General features: G+C 48.6%; 1 protein-coding gene across 2 annotated transcripts in view; it reads right to left on the reverse strand.

The window, feature by feature from the left end:
• LOC142295873 (prostaglandin reductase 1-like) overlaps window positions 1-25,677 on the reverse strand; it is a 76,917-nt gene extending 51,240 nt beyond the window's left edge. For both annotated transcript variants that reach the window (XM_075338983.1, XM_075338974.1), the window contains exons 1-3: window positions 25,592-25,677; window positions 12,330-12,449; window positions 6,723-6,768 (exon numbers count right to left, since the gene is read on the reverse strand). In XM_075338983.1, coding sequence (XP_075195098.1) covers window positions 6,723-6,768; window positions 12,330-12,435 — 152 coding nt within the window. In that variant the 5' untranslated portion in view covers window positions 12,436-12,449; window positions 25,592-25,677. The remainder of the gene's footprint in view (window positions 1-6,722; window positions 6,769-12,329; window positions 12,450-25,591) is intronic.
• Between the last annotated feature and the right edge of the window lie 341 nt (window positions 25,678-26,018).

Here is a 26,018-nt window from a genome sequence, read left to right on the forward strand (position 1 = left end):
AGAGGGAACCAACCATCATTCTTAACCCCCCGGCCGTAACCTCCAAACCGGCCCAGAGGACCACCTCGGCCGTGACCAACCGGCCCAAGGTGAGGGGTAATAACGTTCCATCGTTAATTACCCCCACCCAGAACCTGCAGGACCTCCGCCTGCAAGTTCCCATCCACTCCGAAGCCACTCCCCTTGAGCGACTTCGTACCAACAAACCGACTGTCGGTACTCCCAACCTCTCAGACGGACCTATCCCCCCGCTGTGACAACAAAACAAACATTTTTTCTTTTTTTTTTTTTTTTTTTTTTTTTTTTTTTTTGACAAAAAGCCATCACCCCCTTTGTAGTTCTTTTTTCTTTTTTTTTTTTTTTTTTTTTTGTATATATTACTCTCCCCTTTTTTTTTTTTTTTTTATATAATAAGGGCGGGCGGGTGGGCACAAAGTTCAAGCGACGAAAGGGAAGGTAACACACTTTACATTCTCTTTATACCTCAAACTACGCCCCCACCCCTTCCTTGCTCTCCACCAATCCCCCCTCCAGTACCAACCACCAATCCCATGCCCCCATCTATCTCCCTCATCCCCAACCAAAACCTTTTAACTCCTTACTACCCTGCACCCTCCCGATCGTCATGGGCCTGCTCACCCCTATGGAGCTCACTGCCCTTCTTGACGCATCTATAAGGGATAAGCAGGTTAACAGGTTCTACCCCCCATACCCTATTTACTTAAATAAAGACGATAACTACGACTTTATTGCAAGGAATGGCCACAGCTTTTATTTAACCGTATATATGTATACCAAACTCGTGGCTCAACATGCCACCCATTGTTAAACATAACCTTTATACATATATACCCTTATAACCAAAACCACCGATAGATCCATCCGAGAGGGAACCAACCATCATTCTTAACCCCCCGGCCGTAACCTCCAAACCGGCCCAGAGGACCACCTCGGCCGTGACCAACCGGCCCAAGGTGAGGGGTAATAACGTTCCATCGTTAATTACCCCCACCCAGAACCTGCAGGACCTCCGCCTGCAAGTTCCCATCCACTCCGAAGCCACTCCCCTTGAGCGACTTCGTACCAGCAAACCGACTGTCGGTACTCCCAACCTCTCAGACGGACCTATCCCCCCGCCACAGACCGGCCAAGTGACCACCTTACTTGGCCCGGGCCCCCCACACCCCAAGTGCTTGCTCCAGGCCATCCCTCAAACCCAACATCCATAAATCCAGACCCACATCGGTCAGGTGAACTCCATCTCCCCTTAGGTACTGTTCCGTGGACTCCTCCAATTCTCTATGCCGCACCACCAAACCACCATTCCGTGCCACAAACCTGCCAATTGCCCGGTTCAGCTTACTCCGAGCCCTATTAATATGGTCCACCGACCTACCAAAACGCCAGTGCGTCCGAGCTATGATGTCCGACCAAACGATCACAATGCCCGGGAACGCCCTCCACAAATGTAACAGGTCCAACTTTATGTCCCTTTTCAATTCCCTTGCCGACCTTACTCCCAAATCATTCCCACCCACGTGTAAAATTAACACATCCGGGTCACGATCCATACGGCTATAATAAGCCACCTCTGGGCGCACCCTACCCCAGGTCATGCCCCGAATTCCCAGCCACTTTACTCGGGCCTCCGTCACCGACACTCCAAGCTGCCGACCATCGTGACGCACATCCGCCCGCAACGCTCCCCAATACACGTAGGAGTGCCCGAGGATCCACACAAGGCATGGCCCTACAAAATATAAACACCACGAATAAAACAGCAACAGCCAAGAAAAATTGCCACATACCAGCATCAAAACACAAAACATGAATTCCCCACCCCCGAATCATCATCTGACCAAATGAGGCCTAATGTACAAGCGAAACCTGGAAGACTCCCACCTCCCAATCCGCCGGATACAATCCTCACTCAAACCCCACCTGGCGGCTTCCGTTGCCGCCCCAATCCGGAAGGAGTGAGACCCGTATTCACTTGGCTCCTCCCCCACCCGAGCTAAGGCCATCTTCAGCACCGCAATGAATTGGTAACGCGACAAGGCCAATCCGTCCGCATGCCGCAGGAAAACACCCGGGTAACCTCCGCGTACCTTTAGAAACTCCGAAACCTGTACCACCGGGCACAGTTGGTGTCCCGGTAACGCAAACAACACCACTAAGCGCCCCCGCCCCCTCTGATCCGTCTTCGAAAAACGAAGCCGACATTCCACTCTATCCTCCCCCAGCATTACATCCTCCATCATCAAACCACCCATTGCTTGCTTAGTCGGGCTGACCAATTCACCAATGCGAAAGGCCCCAAAAAACGCCAATACAAAAGCTACCGAAAACAACCCCCTCTCAAAAGGAGACGAACACAATTCCCCCAAACATCCCACTAAACGCCCCAGCAAAGGCAATGACACCGGCCGCCTCATGTCACGTGACTGGGCCCCTTTCCGAAAACCCTTCATTGCCTGCCGCACCAGAAAATCCTTAGTCGCATCCCGGACCCCTTGCATCTGAAACAGGAAGGCCAATGCCGCCAGCTTGCCACCCATCACCGAAACGGACCGACCTGCCGAAAAATCCCCACTAATTAACATCAGGACCCCCAACACTCGGTCTTTGTAACCCGACTCCACGAAGTCCCTACTTTCCAACTCTGCCCATTCCTTCCACACCGCCTGATATCGGCACCAAGTAGCCTCAGACACCGATCTCCTAATCCCCTCAAAAGCTACACCGATGCCAGGTCCCACAGCCCGTCCGGGCAAGGTTCTCCATCCGCGTCCGCTCCCGGCACCAGCTTCCTGAACCTGCAAAACTGAAACCGTGATAACGCGTCAGCCACCTCGTTTCGAATCCCTGGCACGTGCCGAGCCACCACGCAAATGTTCAACTCCAAACAACGCAACACCAAGTGCCTTAAATACCCCACAACCGGCGGGGATTTTGCCGACAGCGCATTGATGGAATGCACCACCGCCATGTTGTCACAATGCATGCAAACCCTTTTTCCGGAAAAAATGGGGCCCCACAACTCCACTGCTACAATTATGGGAAACAATTCCAGCAGCGCCAAATTCCTCACCAGACCTGTTTCCACCCAAAGCTTTGGCCATTTTCCAACACACCAGTGCGTCTGAAAAATTGCCCCAAAACCTGTCGCTCCAGCCGCATCAGTATACAACTCCAACTGGCTATTGGACAAAGCCTTGCTCATCCAAAGAGTCCGACCGTTGTACCGGTCCAAAAACTTCTCCCAAACCAACAAATCCCCCTTCATCACTTTTGTCACTCTGACAAAGTGATTCGGAGCTCTTACCCCCGCGGTTGCACTTGCCAGCCTCCTATTAAAGATCCGCCCCATCGGCATGATGCGACAAGCGAAATTCAATTTCCCGAGCACTGACTGCAAGTCCCGCAACCGCACCTTCTTGGCCTGATACAAAAACCGCATCGACGCCTTCAAATCCAGAAGCTTCCCCTCAGGCAAACGGCATTCCATTGCCAGTGTATCAATTTCAATACCTAAAAAAAAAAAAAAAAATAGAGCAGTCACCGGCCCTTCTGTTTTTTCTTTTGCCAACGGAATACCCAGGCTCCTCGCAATCCGCTCTAACGTAAACAACAACAAGGAGCAAACCGAAGAGCCCGCCGGACCCACGCAAAAGAAGTCATCCAAATAGTGAATCACTGAATGGACCCCTGCCACGTCCTTGACTACCCATTCCACAAAGGTACTAAACGCCTCAAAATGTGCACACGAAATGGAACAGCCCATCGGCAGGCAGCGATCCACATAGTATTCCCCATCCCACATACACCCCAAGAGATGAAGACTCTCTGGATGCACCGGAAGTAAACGAAAAGCTGCTTCCACATCCGCCTTTGCCATTAGGGCCCCCCGCCCGGCATCCCTTACCAGCTCCAATGCCTTATCAAAGGATACATAAGAAACTGCCGACAACTCTGTTGATATCCCATCATTCACCGACAATCCCTCCGGATAAGATAAATGATGGATGAGCCGAAATTTGTTCGGCTCCTTCTTAGGCACCACCCCAAGGGGGAAAATCCTTAAATTGGAGAATGGCGGGTCCTGGAATGGACCCGCCATCCTCCCCAACTCCACCTCCTTTTGCAGCTTTTCCTTCACCACCGCTGGATGTTCTTTTGCGGACCTCAAATTCCCCGGGCGAAACACCGGCGCCTCAGAATCAAACGGAATCCGAAAACATTCCGTAAAACCACGTGCCAACAATTCTGCCGCTCTAACGTCCGGGTACCTATTTAGATAGGGAAGCATCGCCTCTACCCTCACTGGCGTCCTCCCTTTTTCCAGACCCCTCCCCCGCCTTTCCTTTTCCTTTCTTAAAGCACCTTGCCAGGGAGTGAGAACCTCCACATCCGGAACACTCATGTTTGAAACGACATGATGCCCCGAACTTACACTGGCCCTCGTTATATTGCCAACAAGCCCCCTTTTTCTGTCCAGCCGGGGACCCGCCGCTCGCACCCGGGCTCCCGGCACCACCTCGAAAGGGCTGAGCCGGAGCCGTCATTAGCCGCATCCACAAAGAAATATCTTTGTGTCCCCACTGAACACCAGGCCGCAGAGCCTTCCGTTGCCGGAACTGTTCGTCATATCTTAACCACCCTAATCCTCCGTATACTCTATACGCCTCCCCTATCGCGTCCATATAACCGAATAGAGCGGAACAATGCTCCGGCTCCTTTTCCCCAATCACGCTAGCCAAGATCGCAAAGGCCTGCAGCCAATTGGTAAACGTCCTCGGGATCAACCTATACCTCCGTTTTTCCTCATCCTCCTTCTCCTTTTTTGTATCACTGGGCTTCACCTTATCCAAATTAAACTTCTCCAGGGGAAGCAGGGAAAAAATTTCCACATACTCCCCTTTCCAAATCTTGTCCCCTACTTCCTTTTTTAAATGAACCCCCAACTGACCTTCAAAACACACATAAATTTCACTCCGCGCCCTATCATCCAACCGCACAACCTCATCCTCTTTCTCTTTTTCCTTTTCCGCCTCTTTACTCGCACCCACGGCAGCCACCCCACCGGCCGCCTGTCCCGCATCTACCACCGCGGTAGTGTCCCGCGCCGCAACCTCACGCCCCGGCGCCTCTGTCTGCACTACCTCCGAGGGGGCCACCCACGCCCCCACCGGAGCCCCAGGCCCAATTCGACTACCCCGTTCCGCCGACAACCCCTGCAACACCCCCAAAAGCTGCCCCCAAAACTCCGGGCCCGGTAGACCAGATTGACTGACCGCACTCGCCCCTTGCGCAACACTTCCCGCGGAGGAACCCCCTCCCCCGCCCGCACTACCCACAGCATTAAACATTTCTGTCGCTCGCTCACCAGGCTGCCGTTGCACCGACGTTGGCACAGCCGTGCCCCGATCATCCTGCTGTCGCTCCGTCCGGCCTGTCGCTGCCATCGACTCTTCATCCCCTCCGGAGTCCGAACTGCCGCTGCCGGCCACAGGGGGGACCAGCGAGGGGACAGCCCGCACCTGGCGGCCGTCGACCCCCACGGTCACCGCACCCCGCTCCTCCGGACGCCTCCTGCTGGACCTCGGTCTCTTGGCACGACGTGGCGCCGTACCGCCGTCCATCCCTGCTGGCCTCCGGTATCCTTGCTGCGCCGCTGCTGCGTCCTCCCTGCTCATTGGGCTCCCTCCCTGCCGACTGCGGGATTGCCGTCCCGCCTCTGACCAACGCCGGGAACCCCCCCAGCACGATCCTCGCCGGAGGGGACCGTAATCCGGGACCGCACCATGCCCGCCGGGCCGCCGCACTCTTCTCCCGCTCGTCTCTGCCCGCCGCCGCACTCCACCTCCACGATCCGTCCTGAGTCGCTCCCCTGCCGTCTGCAGGGAGTCTCCACCGCCAATCCGATACGCTGGGCTCCACCCCCGGCCCGCACATCACCGGGGGTTGCCGCTACTTCGCTCCGGGACCTTGCAGGCCGCGGACCGGAAGTAGGCCTCGCCGAAGCTCCGCCCACCTCCGACCCGCGGGATTTCCGGCGAGGATTCCTCCCGGCAGCCGGCAGCTCCACCACAGCAGACGCGGGGCTCCCTCGTGCCGGAGGGTCCCTGAAGGGGCTCCTTGATCTCCTTCTCCCCCCTCCACTGGGGGAGTAGCGCACCGGCGGCCGTGACCGCCGAGCACGTAGAACAGGCCCGGGCGCAGAAGCAGCAGGAATCACCGCTCCAGCACCGCAAACCGCCGCCAGCTGATCCCGTAGTACGTCAGCACCCAGGACCTCAGCAGCCCCACGCACTAAGTCCATTAAAGCAGCCAGGTCAGCCATCGCAGTGGCTGCAGCACAAACGTCCTGGGGGCACAAAGTTCAAGCGACGAAAGGGAAGGTAACACACTTTACATTCTCTTTATACCTCAAACTACGCCCCCACCCCTTCCTTGCTCTCCACCAATCCCCCCTCCAGTACCAACCACCAATCCCATGCCCCCATCTATCTCCCTCATCCCCAACCAAAACCTTTTAACTCCTTACTACCCTGCACCCTCCCGATCGTCATGGGCCTGCTCACCCCTATGGAGCTCACTGCCCTTCTTAACAGAGTTTGTATAATTAATATGAAGTCACTGTGGTCCACAACCCATTTTCATCTTTTGACATTTAGACACACACACACACACACACACGATAAATTATCTATACCATTTACCTCATATATGGATCTACACTCCAAAAGTCTGTTTCCAGCAAAATTTCTGAAAATAGGTGAAAAAAATGTTACTTACATTCAAATGCAAAAATAAATAAAAAAAAGTGATATAACTAAAAAGTTTGAGAAAGAAAAAAAATACCACACTGATTATGTAAAACACATATTAAACTTTTTCAAATACAAGTAAATGAATGTAGCACAGCTCCAGTTTCTTGATTGGAGCGAGCTCTACCATGCTCAGGTGCTCGGTACTTGTAATGGTTAGTGATGAGTGAGCACTACCATGCTCAGGTGCTCGGTACTCATAATGGTTAGTGATGAGTGAGCAGTACCATGCTTGGGTGCTCGGTACTCGTAATGGTTAGTGGTGAGTGAGCACTACCATGCTCAGGTGCTCGGTACACATAACGAGCAGTTGGATGCTCGGATAGGCGGGACTCGTCTACCGAGTATATTGGAAGTGAATAAGGGACTTGAGCATTTTTTCTGGAAGTTTGCTATTGACTTCCATTATGCCGTTAGTCAAGTCGAGCCCATCTGTGCATCCTGACTGCTCGTTACGAGTACTGAGCACCCGAGCATGGTAGTGCTCGCTCATCACTAACCATTACGAGTACTGAGCACCCGAGCATGGTAGTGCTCGCTCATCACTAACCATTACGAGTACTGAGCACCCGAGCATGGTAGTGCTCGCTCATCACTAACCATTACGATTACATCAAGTTGCGGAAAGCCTCAGTGTGCACAAGCCTAAACGGCAACTTTTCAATGGCAAGCAGTCTGGAAAAGTGCCCATCTAGTGTTTAGGCCTCTGGAAGGTTGGCTGGTTATTTCCTTTTTTGGTCCAAGGTCTTAGGCGGGCTTTGCACGCTGCGACATCAGTAACAATGTGTTACCGATGCTGCAGCGATAGTCCCGCCCCCGTCGCACGTTCGATATCTAGTGAAAGCTGCCGTAGCGATTATTATCGCTACGGCAGCTTTACACGCACATACCTGCCGTGCGACGTCCCTCTGGCCGGCGACCCGCCTCCTTCCTTAGGGGGCGGGTCGTGCGGCGTCACAGTGACGTCACACGGCAGGCGGCCAATTGAAGTGGAGGGGCGGAGATGAGCAGGATGTAAACATCCCGCCCACCTCCGTCCTTCTCATTGCAGCCGGCGGCAGGTAAGGTGAAGTTCCTCGCTCCTGCGGCTTCATACATAGCGATGTGTGCTGCCGCAGGAGCGAGGAACAACATCGCACCTGTCGCTGCACCGGCATTATGGAAATGTCGGAGGCTGCAGCGATGATACGATAACGACGCTTTTGCGCTCGTTCATCGTATCATCTAGGATTTACACACTACGACATCGCAAGTGACGCCGGATGTGCGTCACTTTCGATTTGACCCCACCGACATCGCACCTGCGATGTCGTAGTGTGCAAAGCCCGCCTTAGGCAGGTACAGGTGAACGCTGCACTGTGACAAGGAAGTGGACATGGTTGTGAAGGTGCAATGACAGGTGCAGGGCGGGAGACATCCATACCTGCGTCTTGGACAGGGGATTTGGCAAGCATGTAGTACAGGAGAAGAGGAAGTGGGGTCACCCGCAGACACTGATTGAGAACCCAGTTTGGTCTACCTAGTTGTTTTGATGACATGTGCTTGAGCATGCTAGTGGTCAGGCTCCTGCTGATTTTTGTATAGTAAAGGTTGCAATTGACAGTACTGGGCAACAACTAACTCTTGGCCGGGGAATTTGCCGCATGTGGATGCTATGGGGCACAGTTGCCCAACGTCTCCCTCTAGCCACCCCACTGCCTCTTCCTGAGTGTTTTTGCACTGTAGTGATTGCTCTGCGTACCACCTCCCTTGGTTGGGTCAGTGACTTAATCGTCCACCACTTCTTCCACTTCCACACTCTGGTTCTCTTCTTGACTTTGATTTAATAATATGACTTATTGGCAACAGTGTGTGACACCTGCCTGGAGCCACGGACTCAGGAACGGTAAAACAGGTGAATAGAGGCAACCGCCCACAAAGCAGGAACCCGGACCCCGCAACCCTTATACAGGGATTTGGAATTACGACAGGGTCCAGGTGATCGCTGCCCGCGGAAGACTGCAGTCCTAAGAAGAGCAGTATCCAGGCAGGGTCAAATCCAGAAGGTAAAACAGGGACAAAAATCTTCTGGCTGGAGAGTGGTCAGATATTAGGCTAAGGCGGGCTTTGCACGTTGCGACATCGCAAGCCGATGCTGCGATGTTGCACACGATAGTCCCCGCCCCCGTCGCAGGTACGATTTCTTGTGATAGCTGGCGTAGCGAAAATTATCGCTACGCCAGCTTCACATGCACTCACCTGCCCTGCGACCGTCGCTCTGGCCGGCGACCCGCCTCCTTCCTAAGGGGGCGGGTCGTGCGGCGTCATAGCGTCGTCACATGGCAGGTGGCCAATAGCGGCGGAGGGGCAGAGATGAGCAGGATGTAAACATCCCGCCCACCTCCTTCCTTCCGCATAGCCGCCGGCGGCAGGTAAGCTGATGTCCCTCGCACCTGCGGCGTTATACCCAGTGATGTGTGCAGCCGCAGGAGCGAGGAACTACATCGTACCTGTCGCTGCAGCATAATTATGAAAAAGTCGGAGCCTGCAACGATGATACGATAACGACGCTTTTGCGCTCGTTAATTGTATCATCTAGCATTTACACACTACGATCTCGAAAGTGACGCCGGAAGTGCATCACTTTCGATTTGACTCCACCGACATCGCATGTGCGATGTTCCAACGTGCAAAGCCGCCCTAAGAGTCAAAACCGGAACTAGCAGCGAAGTACAGAAAAGGCAGGCAGAAGAGTGGTCGGGCAAACAAGCTAAGGGTCAAAACCGGAGTTAGCAGCGAAGTACAGGAACGGCAGGCAGAAGAATGGTCAGTAAATCAAGCTAAGGTCAATATACGGGAATACAAACAAACAGCAAGGAACCAGAGTCTAGCAGGGAATTGTAACAGGACTATATCTGGCACCTGCCAGCAGAAGGGAGAAAGCATAAGAGGGCTGTGGTGCCTTTCCATTGGCCCCAGCTGACAGGTAGCTACTCCAGCCGGAAGGCACACACCTCCACAGTCAATCAGTGGTACTGCAGGTCCTAGTGAAACCCAGCCTAATAGATGAGCGGAGCCTGTGCCCAGCAGAGCCACTGACTGCTCCCTCGTCCCCAGCGCCGCCCACAGTGGTGACACGGCAGCGTCTGGTGATTGAAGCAGAAGTCGACTCCGGCCGAGACGTGACACTGTGTCTCATCATCATCCACCTCTTGAGACTGTAATTGAAAATTTCCCACCATCATCTTCTGACAGTGGATGCTCAAATATTTGGGCATCACTGCACACAATATCCTCATGTTGCTTTTGAAACATGCAGGGCAAGAAGCCATAAATAATATATGTGAATGTTAAGAGTGCCTTGGAGTGTCCTAGTGTTGAATCACTTGTCTCTTGAGACTCACCATGGTGGGAGGAAGGATGGATGATCAGGGTGAGGATTATGTGGTCCAGACTCTTGGCTAGAGAGAGTGGACTGTGTGGAAGACAAGGTGGAGCTGGGAAGCAGACTAGGCCTTATCTGCCATTTAATCCACCAGCAGTTTGCACTGACTTTGACAGTGGAGTCCCATGCTAGGAAGCTAGGTCTAGATGATGGGTGTTTGTTGTGCTCCCTGTAACAGGCACAGCTAACTTTGTCCCAGGGCCATGGCCTCTGAATGTACCTCTGGATGTATCAGTGGGACGTCCACTTCCTCATCCATTACAGTACACCTTGCACATTTTAAAACTAGGTATGCAGCTCAGAGCGATATTAATAGAGACTAGAATAGGTTAAACTTCGCCCTGCAAAGGGCTTTGGTTTACGTTGCAGAAGCAAAGACTGCAAAGCAATAATCCCTGCCTAGATGCCGCTAACACACTATCCCTTCTCCAGCAGCACTCCCTACACTAAATGGAGCCATCTGTGATATTAGAGAATAGAATATATTTTTTATGTTGCAGCAGCAAGCAATGTACAGGAATGTTCTCACACGTTGCTTTTCTTCTGCAGCAAAAGAAGCTGCTTCCAATAAGTAGGTTTTGCTGCATTTTTGGTGTGTCACTTGCCTACAGTACATGTTTAAACAAAGTTAGTGTCATTCATCACAAAAGCAGCAAAACATGCAGCTACATTTTTGCACTCATTGCTTTCAATGGTGAAAAAAATAAAAATAAAAGTGCAAAAATGCCTCAGTTTTCCATTTCAGTCAGAAAAAATAAATTAAAAAAATCATGTGTGTGCATGAGATTTCTGAAATCTCAGCTTTTCCTGATACTGTAAAAAGAACCTTTAATTTGCATAAAATGAAAAGAAAAAAAAAAAATCAACATGTGAACATACCCTAAGCCAATAATCACTTTAATACACTTTCCCTTCGCCAGCAACTTTCACTGGGTCTTATATCAATGCGACCGGCCAATCACAGTGTTACTAGTAGCCAATACAACTATGGCATTACTGTGATGTTTAGTGGCAGGAAAACAGCCACGACACATGTAGGGCGGGAACTTGAGCATGGCGCTCGAGCACCAGGGATATTCGAAGTGTCGAGCGTCTAGAGCTCCACGATGCATGATCAAGCAGTGAGCAGTGGCGACCAGGCTTGCTCATCACTGATACCCAATAAATGTATACCATTATAGTGTATTTGTTAGGCTAAGGACACAAAGCGAGTAATACTGTATATACACACACAGTATAATAGATATATATTTATTTCCACTCAGACCAATGTTAATCTATGGGGCCGATCCAATAATAATAAATAATAATAATAAATAATTTTATTCATTTATATAGCACTATTAATTCCACAGCGCTTTACATACATTGGCAACACTGTCCCCATTGGGGCTCACAATCTAGAGTCCCTATCTGTATGTCTTTGGAGTGTGGGAGGAAACCGGAGTACCCGGAGGAAACCCACGCAAACACGGGGAGAACATACAAACTCCTTGCAGATGGTGTCCTTGGTAGGATTTGAACCCAGGACCCCAGCGCTGCAAGGCTGCAGGGCTAACCACTGAGCCACCGTGCCGCCCCATCAATGCACAATTGGACAGAGAAGACAATTTCAGCATGCTGTGGGTGGAATCAAATTTGTTTTCTCTCGCACACATATGGGTATGAAAGAAACATCGCATTGCAGTCGCATGACACCGGAGTGCAGTGCGATATAAAGCATCAGCTGATAATGGAGGAGATAGGGAGATTAGCCACTCCCTCTCCTCAGCAGCGCCCACCCTATCCACCGCACCTGTGCTCTGATCACAGGATCGCATCACAGTGGCATGACACTGCTTACACTCCAGCACAGCGAGAGCCAAGTGTCATGCGATATACTCACAGTAATGCTCGTGTGGCCCCAGCCTTATAGATGAAATGCTGAGGCATCCAATAGAGCTTCCATGTGATACATACACATTCCTGGTGTATAAAATAAACAAATACACAACTGGAACACGACCTATGAGTGCGTTATCCTAGACCCCATATCCGGGACACTTGATTATGTTATGATAGCAGGGTTACATTACCTCCATCTTGCAATGCTGGCAGTTCTTTCTCTACAAGCTTGAAGTCCTCAGGTTTCGGCGCACCATCAAAGTGCTTCACCATTGTCCAGGACTTGGATACAACCATCTTCGTTTATTCGCCTATAAATAAATGTAGTATATATAACTAATTACTAAAAACTGAGCTTTGTGTGAAAGCATTAGTCAACAAAGGGAACATCTTTTGTATGAAGAATAAAAAAGGGAAGTATTTGAAGACGAGTCTGCAAGTCTGCCTCACTGTACTGCGTGTTGCACATCACATTCCTTCTCGACCACTTTGGCATGGGTATGACCGTTACCAAGGAAACGTCCGAGAGGGGCTTTCACAGAACAAGGAGCTTTCTCCATTATATTAGTTAGGAACGTTCTAAAACAAGTCTGTGTGTGAATAAAGAAAGTCTTAAGAAAGAAATGAACATTTTTTTCCCCGTCTCCTCCGGAGGACAGAGCTATGGCCGATGGTGTTCTTTTACAGTTTACTTTTACCACAAAGTCAACACATGCTAACATTTTGCAATTCATTCCAGTCTTGAGCGGTTACATAACGATGAGCGAATGTATAGTTAATCATTTTACATCTACTGGGTTGGACACTGCATAGAGAAGTGCCCTGACCGCTTTCTGGGACTGTCAAACGTTAACCCTTTGTGATACAGTCAGACTGCAATGTATTTAAAGGGTTAAGGTTAACTGGTCCTTTAACATTAATGGCCTATTATTGGGAGATTGGTGATGCTCGAACCTCTATTTTCCCTCCGTCCTGCTGTTTTAAGAAGCCCAGCATGGACTATCCTTCCATGTTTATCAAGCTCAGCTCTGAACTTTTAGTAGGTGCTGTATTACTGTTTACTATAGCATTACAATTTATGCAAATTGTAAAAAGGGTTATAATAATTCAGAAGAAAAGTCTACTGTCACTGTGACATTGCCAGATTATGATAGTGTGTAATGCGCACACTGTCACTATACCTCTGTAGTCCATCTGCGGGTGTATGGTCACATACCAACTAGACTTCTGGGCTTCTCTTAAGGCTATGTGCCCAAGGGAGCTTGCACCTGCGGATATATCTGCAGGTACGGCCGCAGGTTTCCCGCAGCTGCTCGCTGGAATCCACAGCAATTTTTAGCTGCGGTAGCACAGCGACATCGCAGGTAATACGCAGGAATGTCCGCAGGTTTACCGCAACTAAGTCCCGGCCCTATCTCCATAGTGGCGGGCCGGGGTTTCCGCAGGTAATTCTGCAAAAAGAATTGATATGCAATTATGTGTGGCTGTGGGACATCCGCAGCATATTCCGCAGCATGGACACAGCACTCCCCAAGTCCCATAGGATAACATGGGGAGTGTCTGTGCATGCTGAAACCTACGAATTTATCTGGAAAGTCCAGAAAATCCGCGAATTTTCCGCAGATAAATCCGCAGGTTTAATCTCCCGTGGGCACATAATTCTCTTCTATTCAGTGAAGCAGGGTGAGACCAGTCAGCATGTGACCTCAAATATGAATATCTCTTCTATCATATTATCACTCATCCACATGGGGAATCAAAACATTGTATGAGTGCTCAATGTGCTCGAAGTGTCTGTGGAGACCAGACAACCCCTTTAAAACAGTCAAAGACATACTAAAAGTACAGAGCAGTGCCCGGTAAATGATGATGATGAGGTTACAACAAATCTTTACAACCTATCCTTACATAGTGGAAGGATATCATTAATTAAAATGATAATAGAGAAACAGGTCACAGCTTGAAAATAAAATTGTCCTAATCATCCTCCACAATGCCATAAGTTTTACTAAAAACCTATCCAAAGGCCATGTACACATGAAGTCTTTGTCCCGATTTTCCAAAAAGGCAAAAACATGGTAAAAAAAAAAAAAGAAATCGATGCACTTTTTTTTGCAAAATCGCATCAGGAGTGCATCGTGTGAACATGGCTTGAGGAGCATTGTCACCAACAGTAATTTTCATAAATCTGCTATAATTAAAAATCAGCTCCTGCATTACAAATGCAGTTGTTTCTGCACCGAGCACATATTATTCTTCAAGCCCCATTCAGATGGCTGAGACAGTCAGACAGTTTTTGCAGATTTGTCAAGTATGAATATAACCCATCAGCCGGTTTTTGGACCCCGATCTGATATAATTATATAGTCTGACATATCACACACCGGAGAATGATGCAGCACTTCGGTGACAGGAGGCCAAAGGGGAAAAAGAGCAAGAGAGGCTGGAGGGTTAATTCTCGTGCACATTAGCATAAAAACTGGAATGGGGATTTTTCTGCAACTAAATCAATGGCTGATAAAACAAAAAGGTATGAATTTATTCTGCATTACAGCAAACTGACAGATTAGTTCAGTTTGGCAGTGCAATAACCTGTTAAAGGGAAGATGTTGTAAAAAAAATAAAAATAAAAAAATTCAATAACTGAAAAATGTAAAAGTATTAATGTTATGTTTCAATATTATTTATTTTTCATTGAGCAAAACATAAAAAAAAAATATTTTACATGTTTGATATTTTCGACTCTTAAACACTACGGGGAGCAGCTACTGAAATCCTGCTGTGGAGCTACTGTAGAAATAGCACACATTACAACTGCAGTAAAGTGGGCAGAATCTGCTCTCCTGTGTGTAATGTCACAGCTCCCCCTCCCAATCTGGGTGTTTCCAAAAGGATAAGAGAGAATGAAGTTTAGGATCACAATGCGGAGACATTTTGTTAGTGATTGCAAAGTGATCCTAATATGTCTAAAGTATCACTGAGGACCGCTGGCATAGTGTGCCCCTTTTTTGCCACAATTTAGAAAAAAAAAAAATGCATAATTTTTACCACGATTTTTTCTATATACTGGAAAATATAACAAAACATTTGTTTGCATAGTAAAAAAATTGTGGGGTAAACTACATTTTGCAATGATATTTGCAAAATGGAGTCAAAAATGCGTCACGGTGCTAATCGTTACATTGACAGGTGCATTAGATCAAAGATATTTGACTTTATAGAATAAAATGTATCATATAAAGTATATTGTATAATCTATCTATCTATATAATTGCCTTATTCTGTCTGTCTGTCTGTCTGTCTGTCTGTCTGTCATGCTCCAAAATTGTGTCCTTACGGTGACACTAAGTGTCCTTACGGTGACACAAAGCTGATTGGCCGCTGGGCTCGCCATGGCCCCGCCCCCCGCACGGATTGGCCGCTCGCCTTGCCTCGGCTCCTCCCCCGCATGGATTGGCCGCTCGCCTCGCCTCGGATCCGACTCCCCCGCACGGATTGGCCGCCACTCACACTCAGACTCACACTCAGACGCAGACTCAGACTCAGACTCAGACTCAGACGCACACTCAGACGCACACTCAGACGCACACTCAGACGCACACTCAGACTCAGAAGCACACTCAGACACAGACTCAGACGCACACTCAGACTCACACTCAGATGCAGACACACACACTCAGACTCACACTCAGACGCACACTCAGACGCACACTCAGACGCACACTCAGACGCACACTCAGACGCACACTCAGACGCAGACACACACTCAGACGCACACTCAGACGCAGACACACACTCAGACGCACACTCAGACTCACACTCAGACTCACACACTCACACTCAGACTAACACTCAGACGCAGACTCAGACGCAGACGCACACTCAGACGCACACTCAGACGCACACTCAGACGCACACTCAGACGCACACTCAGACGCAGACTCAGACACAGACTCAGACTCACACGCACACTCAGACTCAGACGCACACTCAGACGCACACTCAGACGCACACTCAGACGCACACTCAGACGCACACTCAGACACAGACTCAGACACAGACTCAGACTGACACGCACACAGACTCACACTCAGACTCAGACTCACACTCAGACTCACACTCAGACTCACACTCAGACTCACACTCAGACTCACACTCAGACTCACACTCAGACGCAGACTCACACTCAGACTCACACTCAGACTCACACTCAGACTCACACTCAGACTCACACTCAGACTCACACTCAGACTCACACTCAATAACGAATAACGTTTGGAACACCATTCTAAGTCTGAACTGGGTGCAAAAAACCTAAAAAAACATCACTATGGGGAGATAAGGTATGCACACCAGTGACTATGTAAGGGGAATACATGGAATAGCAGAAACTGCTGTGTGAATACTGACTTGAAAAATCCAATAGCTATATGAAGAGTGAAAATGTGAAAAATGGAATCTGCATTACTGCCATGAACATATGAATCAAGAGAAATTTAGCTACTGAATTGATCAATGCAATAGAGCCCCAACACTACGCCAAAGTATTTCTCTACGTTGGGGTCCCTAGCTTGTGTGTGTCCTCTCATGCAGTTAAAAAACTTACCGTGTATGGGAAGCTGAGACCCAGGCTATTTATGCGTATTATATGGATTGGCAATAGGTGTGGTGGGGAGGGTTCACAAACGAAAAACTACTAACAATAACGAATAACGTTTGGAACTCCATTCTAAGTCTGAACTGGGTGCAAAAAAACCTAAAAAAACATCACTATGGGGAGATAAGGTATGCACACCAGTGACTATGTAAGGGGAATACATGGAATAGCAGAAACTGCTGTGTGAATACTGACTTGAAAAATCCAATAGCTATATGAAGAGTGAAATCGTTATTGTTAGTAGTTTTTCGTTTGTGAACATGGCAGTAATGCAGATTCCATTTTTCACATTTTCACTCTTACATATAGCTATTGGATTTTTCAAGTCAGTATTCACGCAGCAGTTTCTGCTTTTCCATGTATTCCCCTTACATAGTCACTGGTGTGCATACCTTATCTCCCCATAATCACACTCAGACTCACACTCAGACTCACACTCAGACTCACACTCAGACTCACACTCAGACTCACACTCAAACTCACAAGCACACTCAGACTCAGACTCACACTCACACTTACACTCACACGCACACGCACACTCACACTCAGACTTACACTCAGACTCACACTGACACTCAGACGCACACTCACACTCAGACGCACACTCACACTCAGACTCAGACTTACACTCAGACTCACACAAACACTCACACTCAGACTCAAACTCACACTCAGACTTACACGCACACTCACACTCACACACACTCACACTCAGACTCAGACTCAGACTCAGACTCAGACTCAGACTCAGACTCAGACTCAGACGCAGACTCACACTCACACTCACACTCACTCTCAGACTCACACTCAGACTCACACTCAGACTCACACTCACACTCAGACGCAGACTCACACTCACACTCACACTCAGACGCAGACTCAGACGCAGACTCAGACGCAGACTCAGACGCAGACTCACACTCACTCTCACACTCAGACTCACTCACACTCACACTCAGACTCACACTCACTCAGACTCACACGCACACTCAGACGCACACTCAGACGCAGACTCAGACACAGACTCAGACGCACACTCAGACACAGACTCAGACTCACACGCACACAGACTCACACTCAGACAGACTCACTCACACTCACACTCAGACTCACACTCAGACTCACACTCAGACTCACTCAGACTCACACTCAGACTCACTCACACTCAGACTCACACTCAGACTCACACTCACACTCAGACTCACACTCAGACTCACACTCAGACTCACACTCACACTCACACTCACACTCAGACTCAGACTCAGACTCAGACGCAGACTCACACTCAGACGCAGACTCACACTCACACTCAGACTCACACTCAGACTCACACTCAGACTCACACTCAGACGCACACTCAGACGCACACGCACACAGACTCACACTCAGACACAGACTCACTCACACTCAGACTCAGACTCACACTCAGACTCACACTCAGACTCACACTCACACTCACACGCACACTCACACGCACACTCACACTCGCACGCACACTCAGACTCACACGCACACGCACACTCAGACTCACATGCACACTCAGACTCACACTCACACGCACACTCACACTCAGACGCACACTCACACTCAGACTCAGACTTACACTCAGACTCACACAAACACTCACACTCAGACTCAAACGCACACTCACACTCAGACTCAAACGCACACTCAGACTTACACGCACACTCACACTCACTCACACTCACACGCACACTCACACTCAGACTCACACGCACACTCACACTCAGACGCACACTCACACTCAGACTCAGACTTACACTCAGACTCACACAAACACTCACACTCAGACTCAAACGCACACTCACACTCAGACTCACACGCACACTCACACTCAGACTCACATGCACACTCACATGCACACTCAGACTCAGACTCAGACTCACTCGCACACTCAACGCAGCAGACACACAACACCCAACACACAAACACCGCGGCACACACAAATATACGCACATACCGCACAACACACACATTGCACAAAACATACCTCCCCCCAAAACACACACACACACCCACACAAACCGCGCAACACACATACACAACGATACAGACACACAGCGCTCCACAAATAACGACACACAACGCAACACACAAACAACACCGCTCTCACCCCCCGCTACACCCAGACAACACCCAGAACATGTACAGCCCCTACACAAACACTTGGTAACTACACACAACAACATATATATATATATATATATATATATATAACAAAAATCATACATGAACTACACAATACGTAAATTCTAGAATACCCGATGCGTAGAATCGGGCCACCTTCTAGTATATATATAATTGCCTTATTCTGTCTGTCTGTCTTGCTCCAAAATTCTGTCGTTACCGCGACAAGCGTCTCATTGGCCGCTCGCCTCGGCTCCGCCCCCCAGCACGGATTGGCCGCTCGCCCAGGCTCTGCCCCCCACACGGATTGGCCTCTCGCCCCGGCCCCCTCCACGCATTGGCAACTCGGCCACGCCCTCGCCCCCTCACGCATTGCACGCTCGCCCTGGCCCCGCCCCCCGCATTCCCCGAACCGACACGGAGCCCCGACTCCTAGGTGAGTGCTGTACCCCCGGGAGCCCACACCAGCGTACGCCGGCAACCCAGCCGACACATACCCTCGCATTGCTGGGGTTGCCGGCATACGCTGGTGTGGGCTCCTGTGCGTGCGGGGGGCGGGGTACGCTGGTAACCATGGTACACATCGGGTAATATTGTGTAGCATGGTTACCAGCGTACACCGGCTCCCGGTACACATGTGCAGAAGAGAGAAGACAGAAGAAAGAAGACCCCCGATCATACTCACCAGAAGCCGACTGGGAGCAGGTGAGCGCATCAAGGTCCTGCATCGGCGGAACACACACACACACACACATAAGAACAGATACACACACACATCAGATCACACTCACTCACACCTCACACCGCATCCACACACTCACAACATCCAGTGATATCGCTTGCTTTTCGGTGGCAATACTGTGCGTGCAGTGACCTTTCAGGACCTGCCGGAGGATCACATGGCCGGAAGCATGTTGTATCTCCGGATGTTGTGAGTGTGAGCGCGTATGTGCGATATCATCAATGTGTGTGTGCGTGTATGCGATCGTGTGTGCGTGTATGCGATCGTGTGTGTGCGTGCGTGTATGCGATCGGATGTGTGCGTGCGTGTATGCGATCGGATGTGTGCGTGCGTGTATGCGATCGGATGTGTGCGTGCGTGTATGCGATCGGATGTGTGCGTGTCGGCAAAAGGCAGAGGAGCACTGCGTGCAGCCCAGCTACTGGGACCGCCCACCGGAGGGCACAGGCAGAAGTGGGGTGTGAGTGTATGCGATCAAATGTGTGCGTGTATACTGTCTGATGTGTGACTGTGGAGCACGATGGGGAGTGCGCAGCATGGGGGATGGAGCACGATGGGTGTGCACACCTCCCCCCAAAACACACACACACCCACACACTGCCACACGCGCACCGCACAACACACCACACACACACTGGGAACCACAAACACCACCCTACACAGACACCCACACACACAGACAACGCCGCACACACACAACACACAAACACCGCAGCATACACAAATATAAGCACATACCGCGCAACACACACACATTGCACAAAACATACATCCCCCCAAAACAAACACACGCACCCCACACCCACACAAACCGCGCAACACACACAGACAACACTGCAGACACACAGCGCTCCTCAAACACAACACACACACAGCGCTCCACACAAAACACCGCTCTCACACACCCCCACCCAGACAACACCCAGAACATTTACAGCACCTACACAAACACTTGGCAACTACACACAACAGTATCTATATATACAGTTAGGTCCAGAAATATTTGGACAGTGACACAATTTTCGCGAGTTGGGCTCTGCATGCCACCACATTGGATTTGAAATGAAATCTCGACAACAGAATTCAAGTGCAGATTGTAACGTTTAATTTGAAGGTTTGAACAAAAATATCTGATAGAAATTGTAGGAATTGTACACATTTCTTTACAAACACTCCACATTTTAGGAGGTCAAAAGTAATTGGACAAATAAACCAAACCCAAACAAAATATTTTTATTTTCAATATTTTGTTGCGAATCCTTTGGAGGCAATCACTGCCTTAAGTCTGGAACCCATGGACATCACCAAACGCTAGGTTTCCTCCTTCTTAATGCTTTGCCAGGCCTTTACAGCCGCAGCCTTCAGGTCTTGCTTGTTTGTGGGTCTTTCCGTCTTAAGTCTGGATTTGAGCAAGTGAAATGCATGCTCAATTGGGTTAAGATCTGGTGATTGACTTGGCCATTGCAGAAGGTTCCACTTTTTTGCACTCATGAACTCCTGAGTAGCTTTGGCTGTATGCTTGGGGTCATTGTCCATCTGTACTATGAAGCGCCGTCCGATCAACTTTGCGGCATTTGGCTGAATCTGGGCTGAAAGTATATCCCGGTACACTTCAGAATTCATCCGGCTACTCTTGTCTGCTGTTATGTCATCAATAAACACAAGTGACCCAGTGCCATTGAAAGCCATGCATGCCCATGCCATCACGTTACCTCCACCATGTTTTACAGAGGATGTGGTGTGCCTTGGATCATGTGCCGTTCCCTTTCTTCTCCAAACTTTTTTCTTCCCATCATTCTGGTACAGGTTGATCTTTGTCTCATCTGTCCATAGAATACTTTTCCAGAACTGAGCTGGCTTCATGAGGTGTTTTTCAGCAAATTTAACTCTGGCCTGTCTATTTTTGGAATTGATGAATGGTTTGCATCTAGATGTGAACCCTTTGTATTTACTTTCATGGAGTCTTCTCTTTACTGTTGACTTAGAGACAGATACACCTACTTCACTGAGAGTGTTCTGGACTTCAGTTGATGTTGTGAACGAGTTCTTCCTCACCAAAGAAAGTATGCGGCGATCATCCACCACTGTTGTCATCCGTGGACGCCCAGGCCTTTTTGAATTCCCAAGCTCACCAGTCAATTCCTTTTTTCTCAGAATGTACCCGACTGTTGATTTTGCTACTCCAAGCATGTCTGCTATCTCTCTGATGGATTTTTTCTTTTTTTTCAGCCTCAGGATGTTCTGCTTCACCTCAATTGAGAGTTCCTTAGACCGCATGTTGTCTGGTCACAGCAACAGCTTCCAAATGCAAAACCACACACCTGTAATCAACCCCAGACCTTTTAACTACTTCATTGATTACAGGTTAACGAGGGAGACGCCTTCAGAGTTAATTGCAGCCCTTAGAGTCCCTTGTCCAATTACTTTTGGTCCCTTGAAAAAGAGGAGGCTATGCATTACAGAGCTATGATTCCTAAACCCTTTCTCCGATTTGGATGTGAAAACTCTCATATTGCAGCTGGGAGTGTGCACTTTCAGCCCATATTATATATATAATTGCATTTCTGAACATGTTTTTGTAAACAGCTAAAATAACAAAACTTGTGTCACTGTCCAAATATTTCTGGACCTAACTGTATATAACAAAAATCATACATTAACTACACAATAAATTCTAGAATACCCGATGCGTTAGAATCGGGCCACCTTCTAGTAAATAATATTCTCTTCTCTCCACCAATATATGTAGAGTCGCAAAGCAGTAACGATAGGTCTGGATCACGGACACACTGGTGGACGAGAGTTTTAAAAGGGATGAAACAGAATTTAATTAGGTATTTGAGGAATTATTTTGTAGAACAGTACTAAATAAAATTATGCTTCTTCAGAGTCCATTTCACTTTTTAACCCCTTCATCACCAGGCACTTTTTCGTTTTCATCCTTTCCTTCCAAGAGCCATAACTTTTTTATTGTCAACCGTCAATGTAGCCGTATGAGGACTTGTTTTTTTTTTTGCGGGACGAGTTGTTCTTTTGAAAAGACACCATTCATTCTGCCACATATTGTACTGGAAAATGGGAAAAAAATTACAAGGTTTTTTTTCTTATTTACCATGTTCACTATATGGTAAAACTGACCTGGCATTATGATTCCTTAGGTCCATATGAGTTTGGCACCAATGGGATGGCATGACAGCGTGGGTGCTACTCATGAGCCCTTCGCTGTCATGACTCACTTTCTGTGAATGCAGAGCACCGGCACTCAGAGAACAGCATTTCTGCTTTTCAGGGGGATGCTGAAGCCCTGCTCTGATCAGGAGAAACGATTGGATACTCCAGGCTTGAAGTACCCTAAGGGCAATAGCAAAATCAAAAAAATGACACGTTTGATATCGCTTCATTCAGAAATGCCTGATTTATCAACATAAAAAATTAATTAATTTGAAAACACCAGCATTACGGTTTGTTTTTTTGGCACCTCAACATTGCATTAAAATGCAATAACAGGTGATTAAAACATCACATCTACACAAAAATGGTATCATTAAAGACGACAGCTCAAGATGCAAAAAATAAGCCATCACTGAGCCCCAGATCCTGAAAAATGAGAACGTTACAAGTCTCAGAACATGGTGACAAAAACGCTACTCATTTTTTTCATAAACTCCTGAATTTTTTTTACACCACTTAGGCTATGTGCGCACATTGCGTATTTGCATGCAGTTACGCTGCGATCTGCACCGCAGCTTAACTGCATGCGTCCTGCGTCCCCTGCACAGTCTATGAAGATTATGCAGGAAACGTGCGCAAGTGACGTATTAGAGCGCAGCGCTTCGGCTGCTGCCCGAAGCGCGCGTTCTAAGAAGTGACATGTCACTTATCCCGTGCGCTCTGCATGCAGTCCCTGCTCTGTCTATGGGAGGGGCTGCACTCAGAGCGCATGAAATCAGCTTTTTTTTTTTTTTTTTTGCCTTTCTGCAGCGTTTTGAAGCGCACGTGTGCTGTTCAAATCGCTGCAGAAATTTCTGCAGGGACAGAACGCTACATGCGCACATAGCCTTAGATAAGAGTAAAACTATACAAGTTTGGTATCAATGAAGAATCATAATGCCAGGTCAGTTTTACAATACAGCGGAAAAAAGAAATAAAAAAAAAAAAAAAAAAAAAAAAAGGGGGGGGGGGAAGACCAATTGTACTTTGTTCACCATTTCACCACACTTGGATTTTTTTTTTCATCTTCCAATACACTATAATGGTAAAACGAATGGTTTAATTTGAAAGTACAACTCATCGCACAAAAAACAAGCCCTCGGATGGCTACATTGGAAAAAAATAAAAAATAAAAATGGGAAATCGCCAGGGGGTGAAGAGGTTAAAGGTGAGCAGCACAGCAGCTCAGTGGTTAGCACTGTTGCTTTGCAGCACTGTGGTCCGAGATTCAAATCCCACCAAGGACAATATCTGCAAGGATTTTGAATGTTCTCCCCGTACGGGGTTCCTCAGGGTACCCCCATATTTGCCTCCCACAATAAGAGACAATGATGAGCATGTAAAATGCTGCCGAATATGCTGGCAAGCAGTAATAATATGAATGTGCCCTCTAAATGTTCTATGGCTAGTGGGTAAGCTGCATAAGCCGAATGTACAAGTGGCCACTGAATTTCCCTATAACCCTTTCATTACCTTTTTTAAAGATAAAGCAAATATAGAAGGTGCAGGCCTCCAGCAGTGCAAGATCTGCCATACCAGCAATGCAAGATCTGCCATACCATCAGTGCAAGATCTGCCATACCATCAGTGCAAGATCTGCCATACCATCAGTGCAAGATCTGCCATACCAGCAGTGCAAGATCTGCCATACCAGCAGTGCAAGATCTGCCATACCAGCAGTGCAAGATCTGCCATACCAGCAATGCAAGATCTGCCATACCATCAGTGCAAGATCTGCCATACCATCAGTGCAAGATCTGCCATACCAGCAGTGCAAGATCTGCCATACCATCAGTGCAAGATCTGCCATACCAGCAGTGCAAGATCTGCCATACCAGCAGTGCAAGATCTGCCATACCAGCAGTGCAAGATCTGCCATACCAGCAATGCAAGATCTGCCATACCATCAGTGCAAGATCTGCCATACCATCAGTGCAAGATCTGCCATACCAGCAGTGCAAGATCTGCCATACCAGCAGTGCAAGATCTGCCATACCAGCAGTGCAAGATCTGCCATACCAGCAGTGCAAGATCTGCCATACCATCAGTGCAAGATCTGCCATACCATCAGTGCAAGATCTGCCATACCAGCAGTGCAAGATCTGCCATACCAGCAGTGCAAGATCTGCCATACCAGCAATGCAAGATCTGCCATACCATCAGTGCAAGATCTGCCATACCATCAGTGCAAGATCTGCCATACCAGCAGTGCAAGATCTGCCATACCAGCAGTGCAAGATCTGCCATACCATCAGTGCAAGATCTGCCATACCATCAGTGCAAGATCTGCCATACCATCAGTGCAAGATCTGCCATACCAGCAGTGCAAGATCTGCCATACCATCAGTGCAAGATCTGCCATACCAGCAGTGCAAGATCTGCCATACCAGCAGTGCAAGATCTGCCATACCATCAGTGCAAGATCTGCCATACCATCAGTGCAAGATCTGCCATACCAGCAGTGCAAGATCTGCCATACCAGCAGTGCAAGATCTGCCATACCATCAGTGCAAGATCTGCCATACCAGCAGTGCAAGATCTGCCATACCAGCAGTGCAAGAGATCTGCCATACCAGCAGTGCAAGAGATCTGCCATACCATCAGTGTAAGATCTGCCATACCAGCAGTGCAAGATCTGCCATACCATCAGTGCAAGATCTGCCATACCAGCAGTGCTTTCTAGGACTGTAGATTACCTGCTGTAGTGAAGCAAAGCGAAAGCTCACTGGTCTTGTGAGGAAACCGTGCTGATCTCACCACCTCCTGACCACAGACTGCTACTATCCAGGAAGAAAACCCTCATACTACAACGCCTGCTATGTGGCCCCTCCTTTACCAAGAATCCCAGCTGCTTAAAGGAGCTAATGTTCAGTTCAATGGCTGCCTCCTCTCCACACAGAATACAGCAGGCTCTTTTGTGACCAGCAAATTTCACACCAGGACCTGAACAATGCTTAAATATTATGCTTTTACTTGTAGCTTTTATTCTGAGGTTACAATAAGAGGTCTTTAGTAAGCAATCGTACAATACTGCTGAGCGAGCATGAGTGCTCTGTACTTGTAATGGTTACTGGTGAGTGAGCACTACCATGGTCAGCTGCTCGATACTCGAAATGGTTAGTG

The sequence above is a fragment of the Anomaloglossus baeobatrachus genome, chromosome 1 (genome assembly GCF_048569485.1).
Source record: "Anomaloglossus baeobatrachus isolate aAnoBae1 chromosome 1, aAnoBae1.hap1, whole genome shotgun sequence".
NCBI lineage: Eukaryota > Metazoa > Chordata > Amphibia > Anura > Aromobatidae > Anomaloglossus > Anomaloglossus baeobatrachus.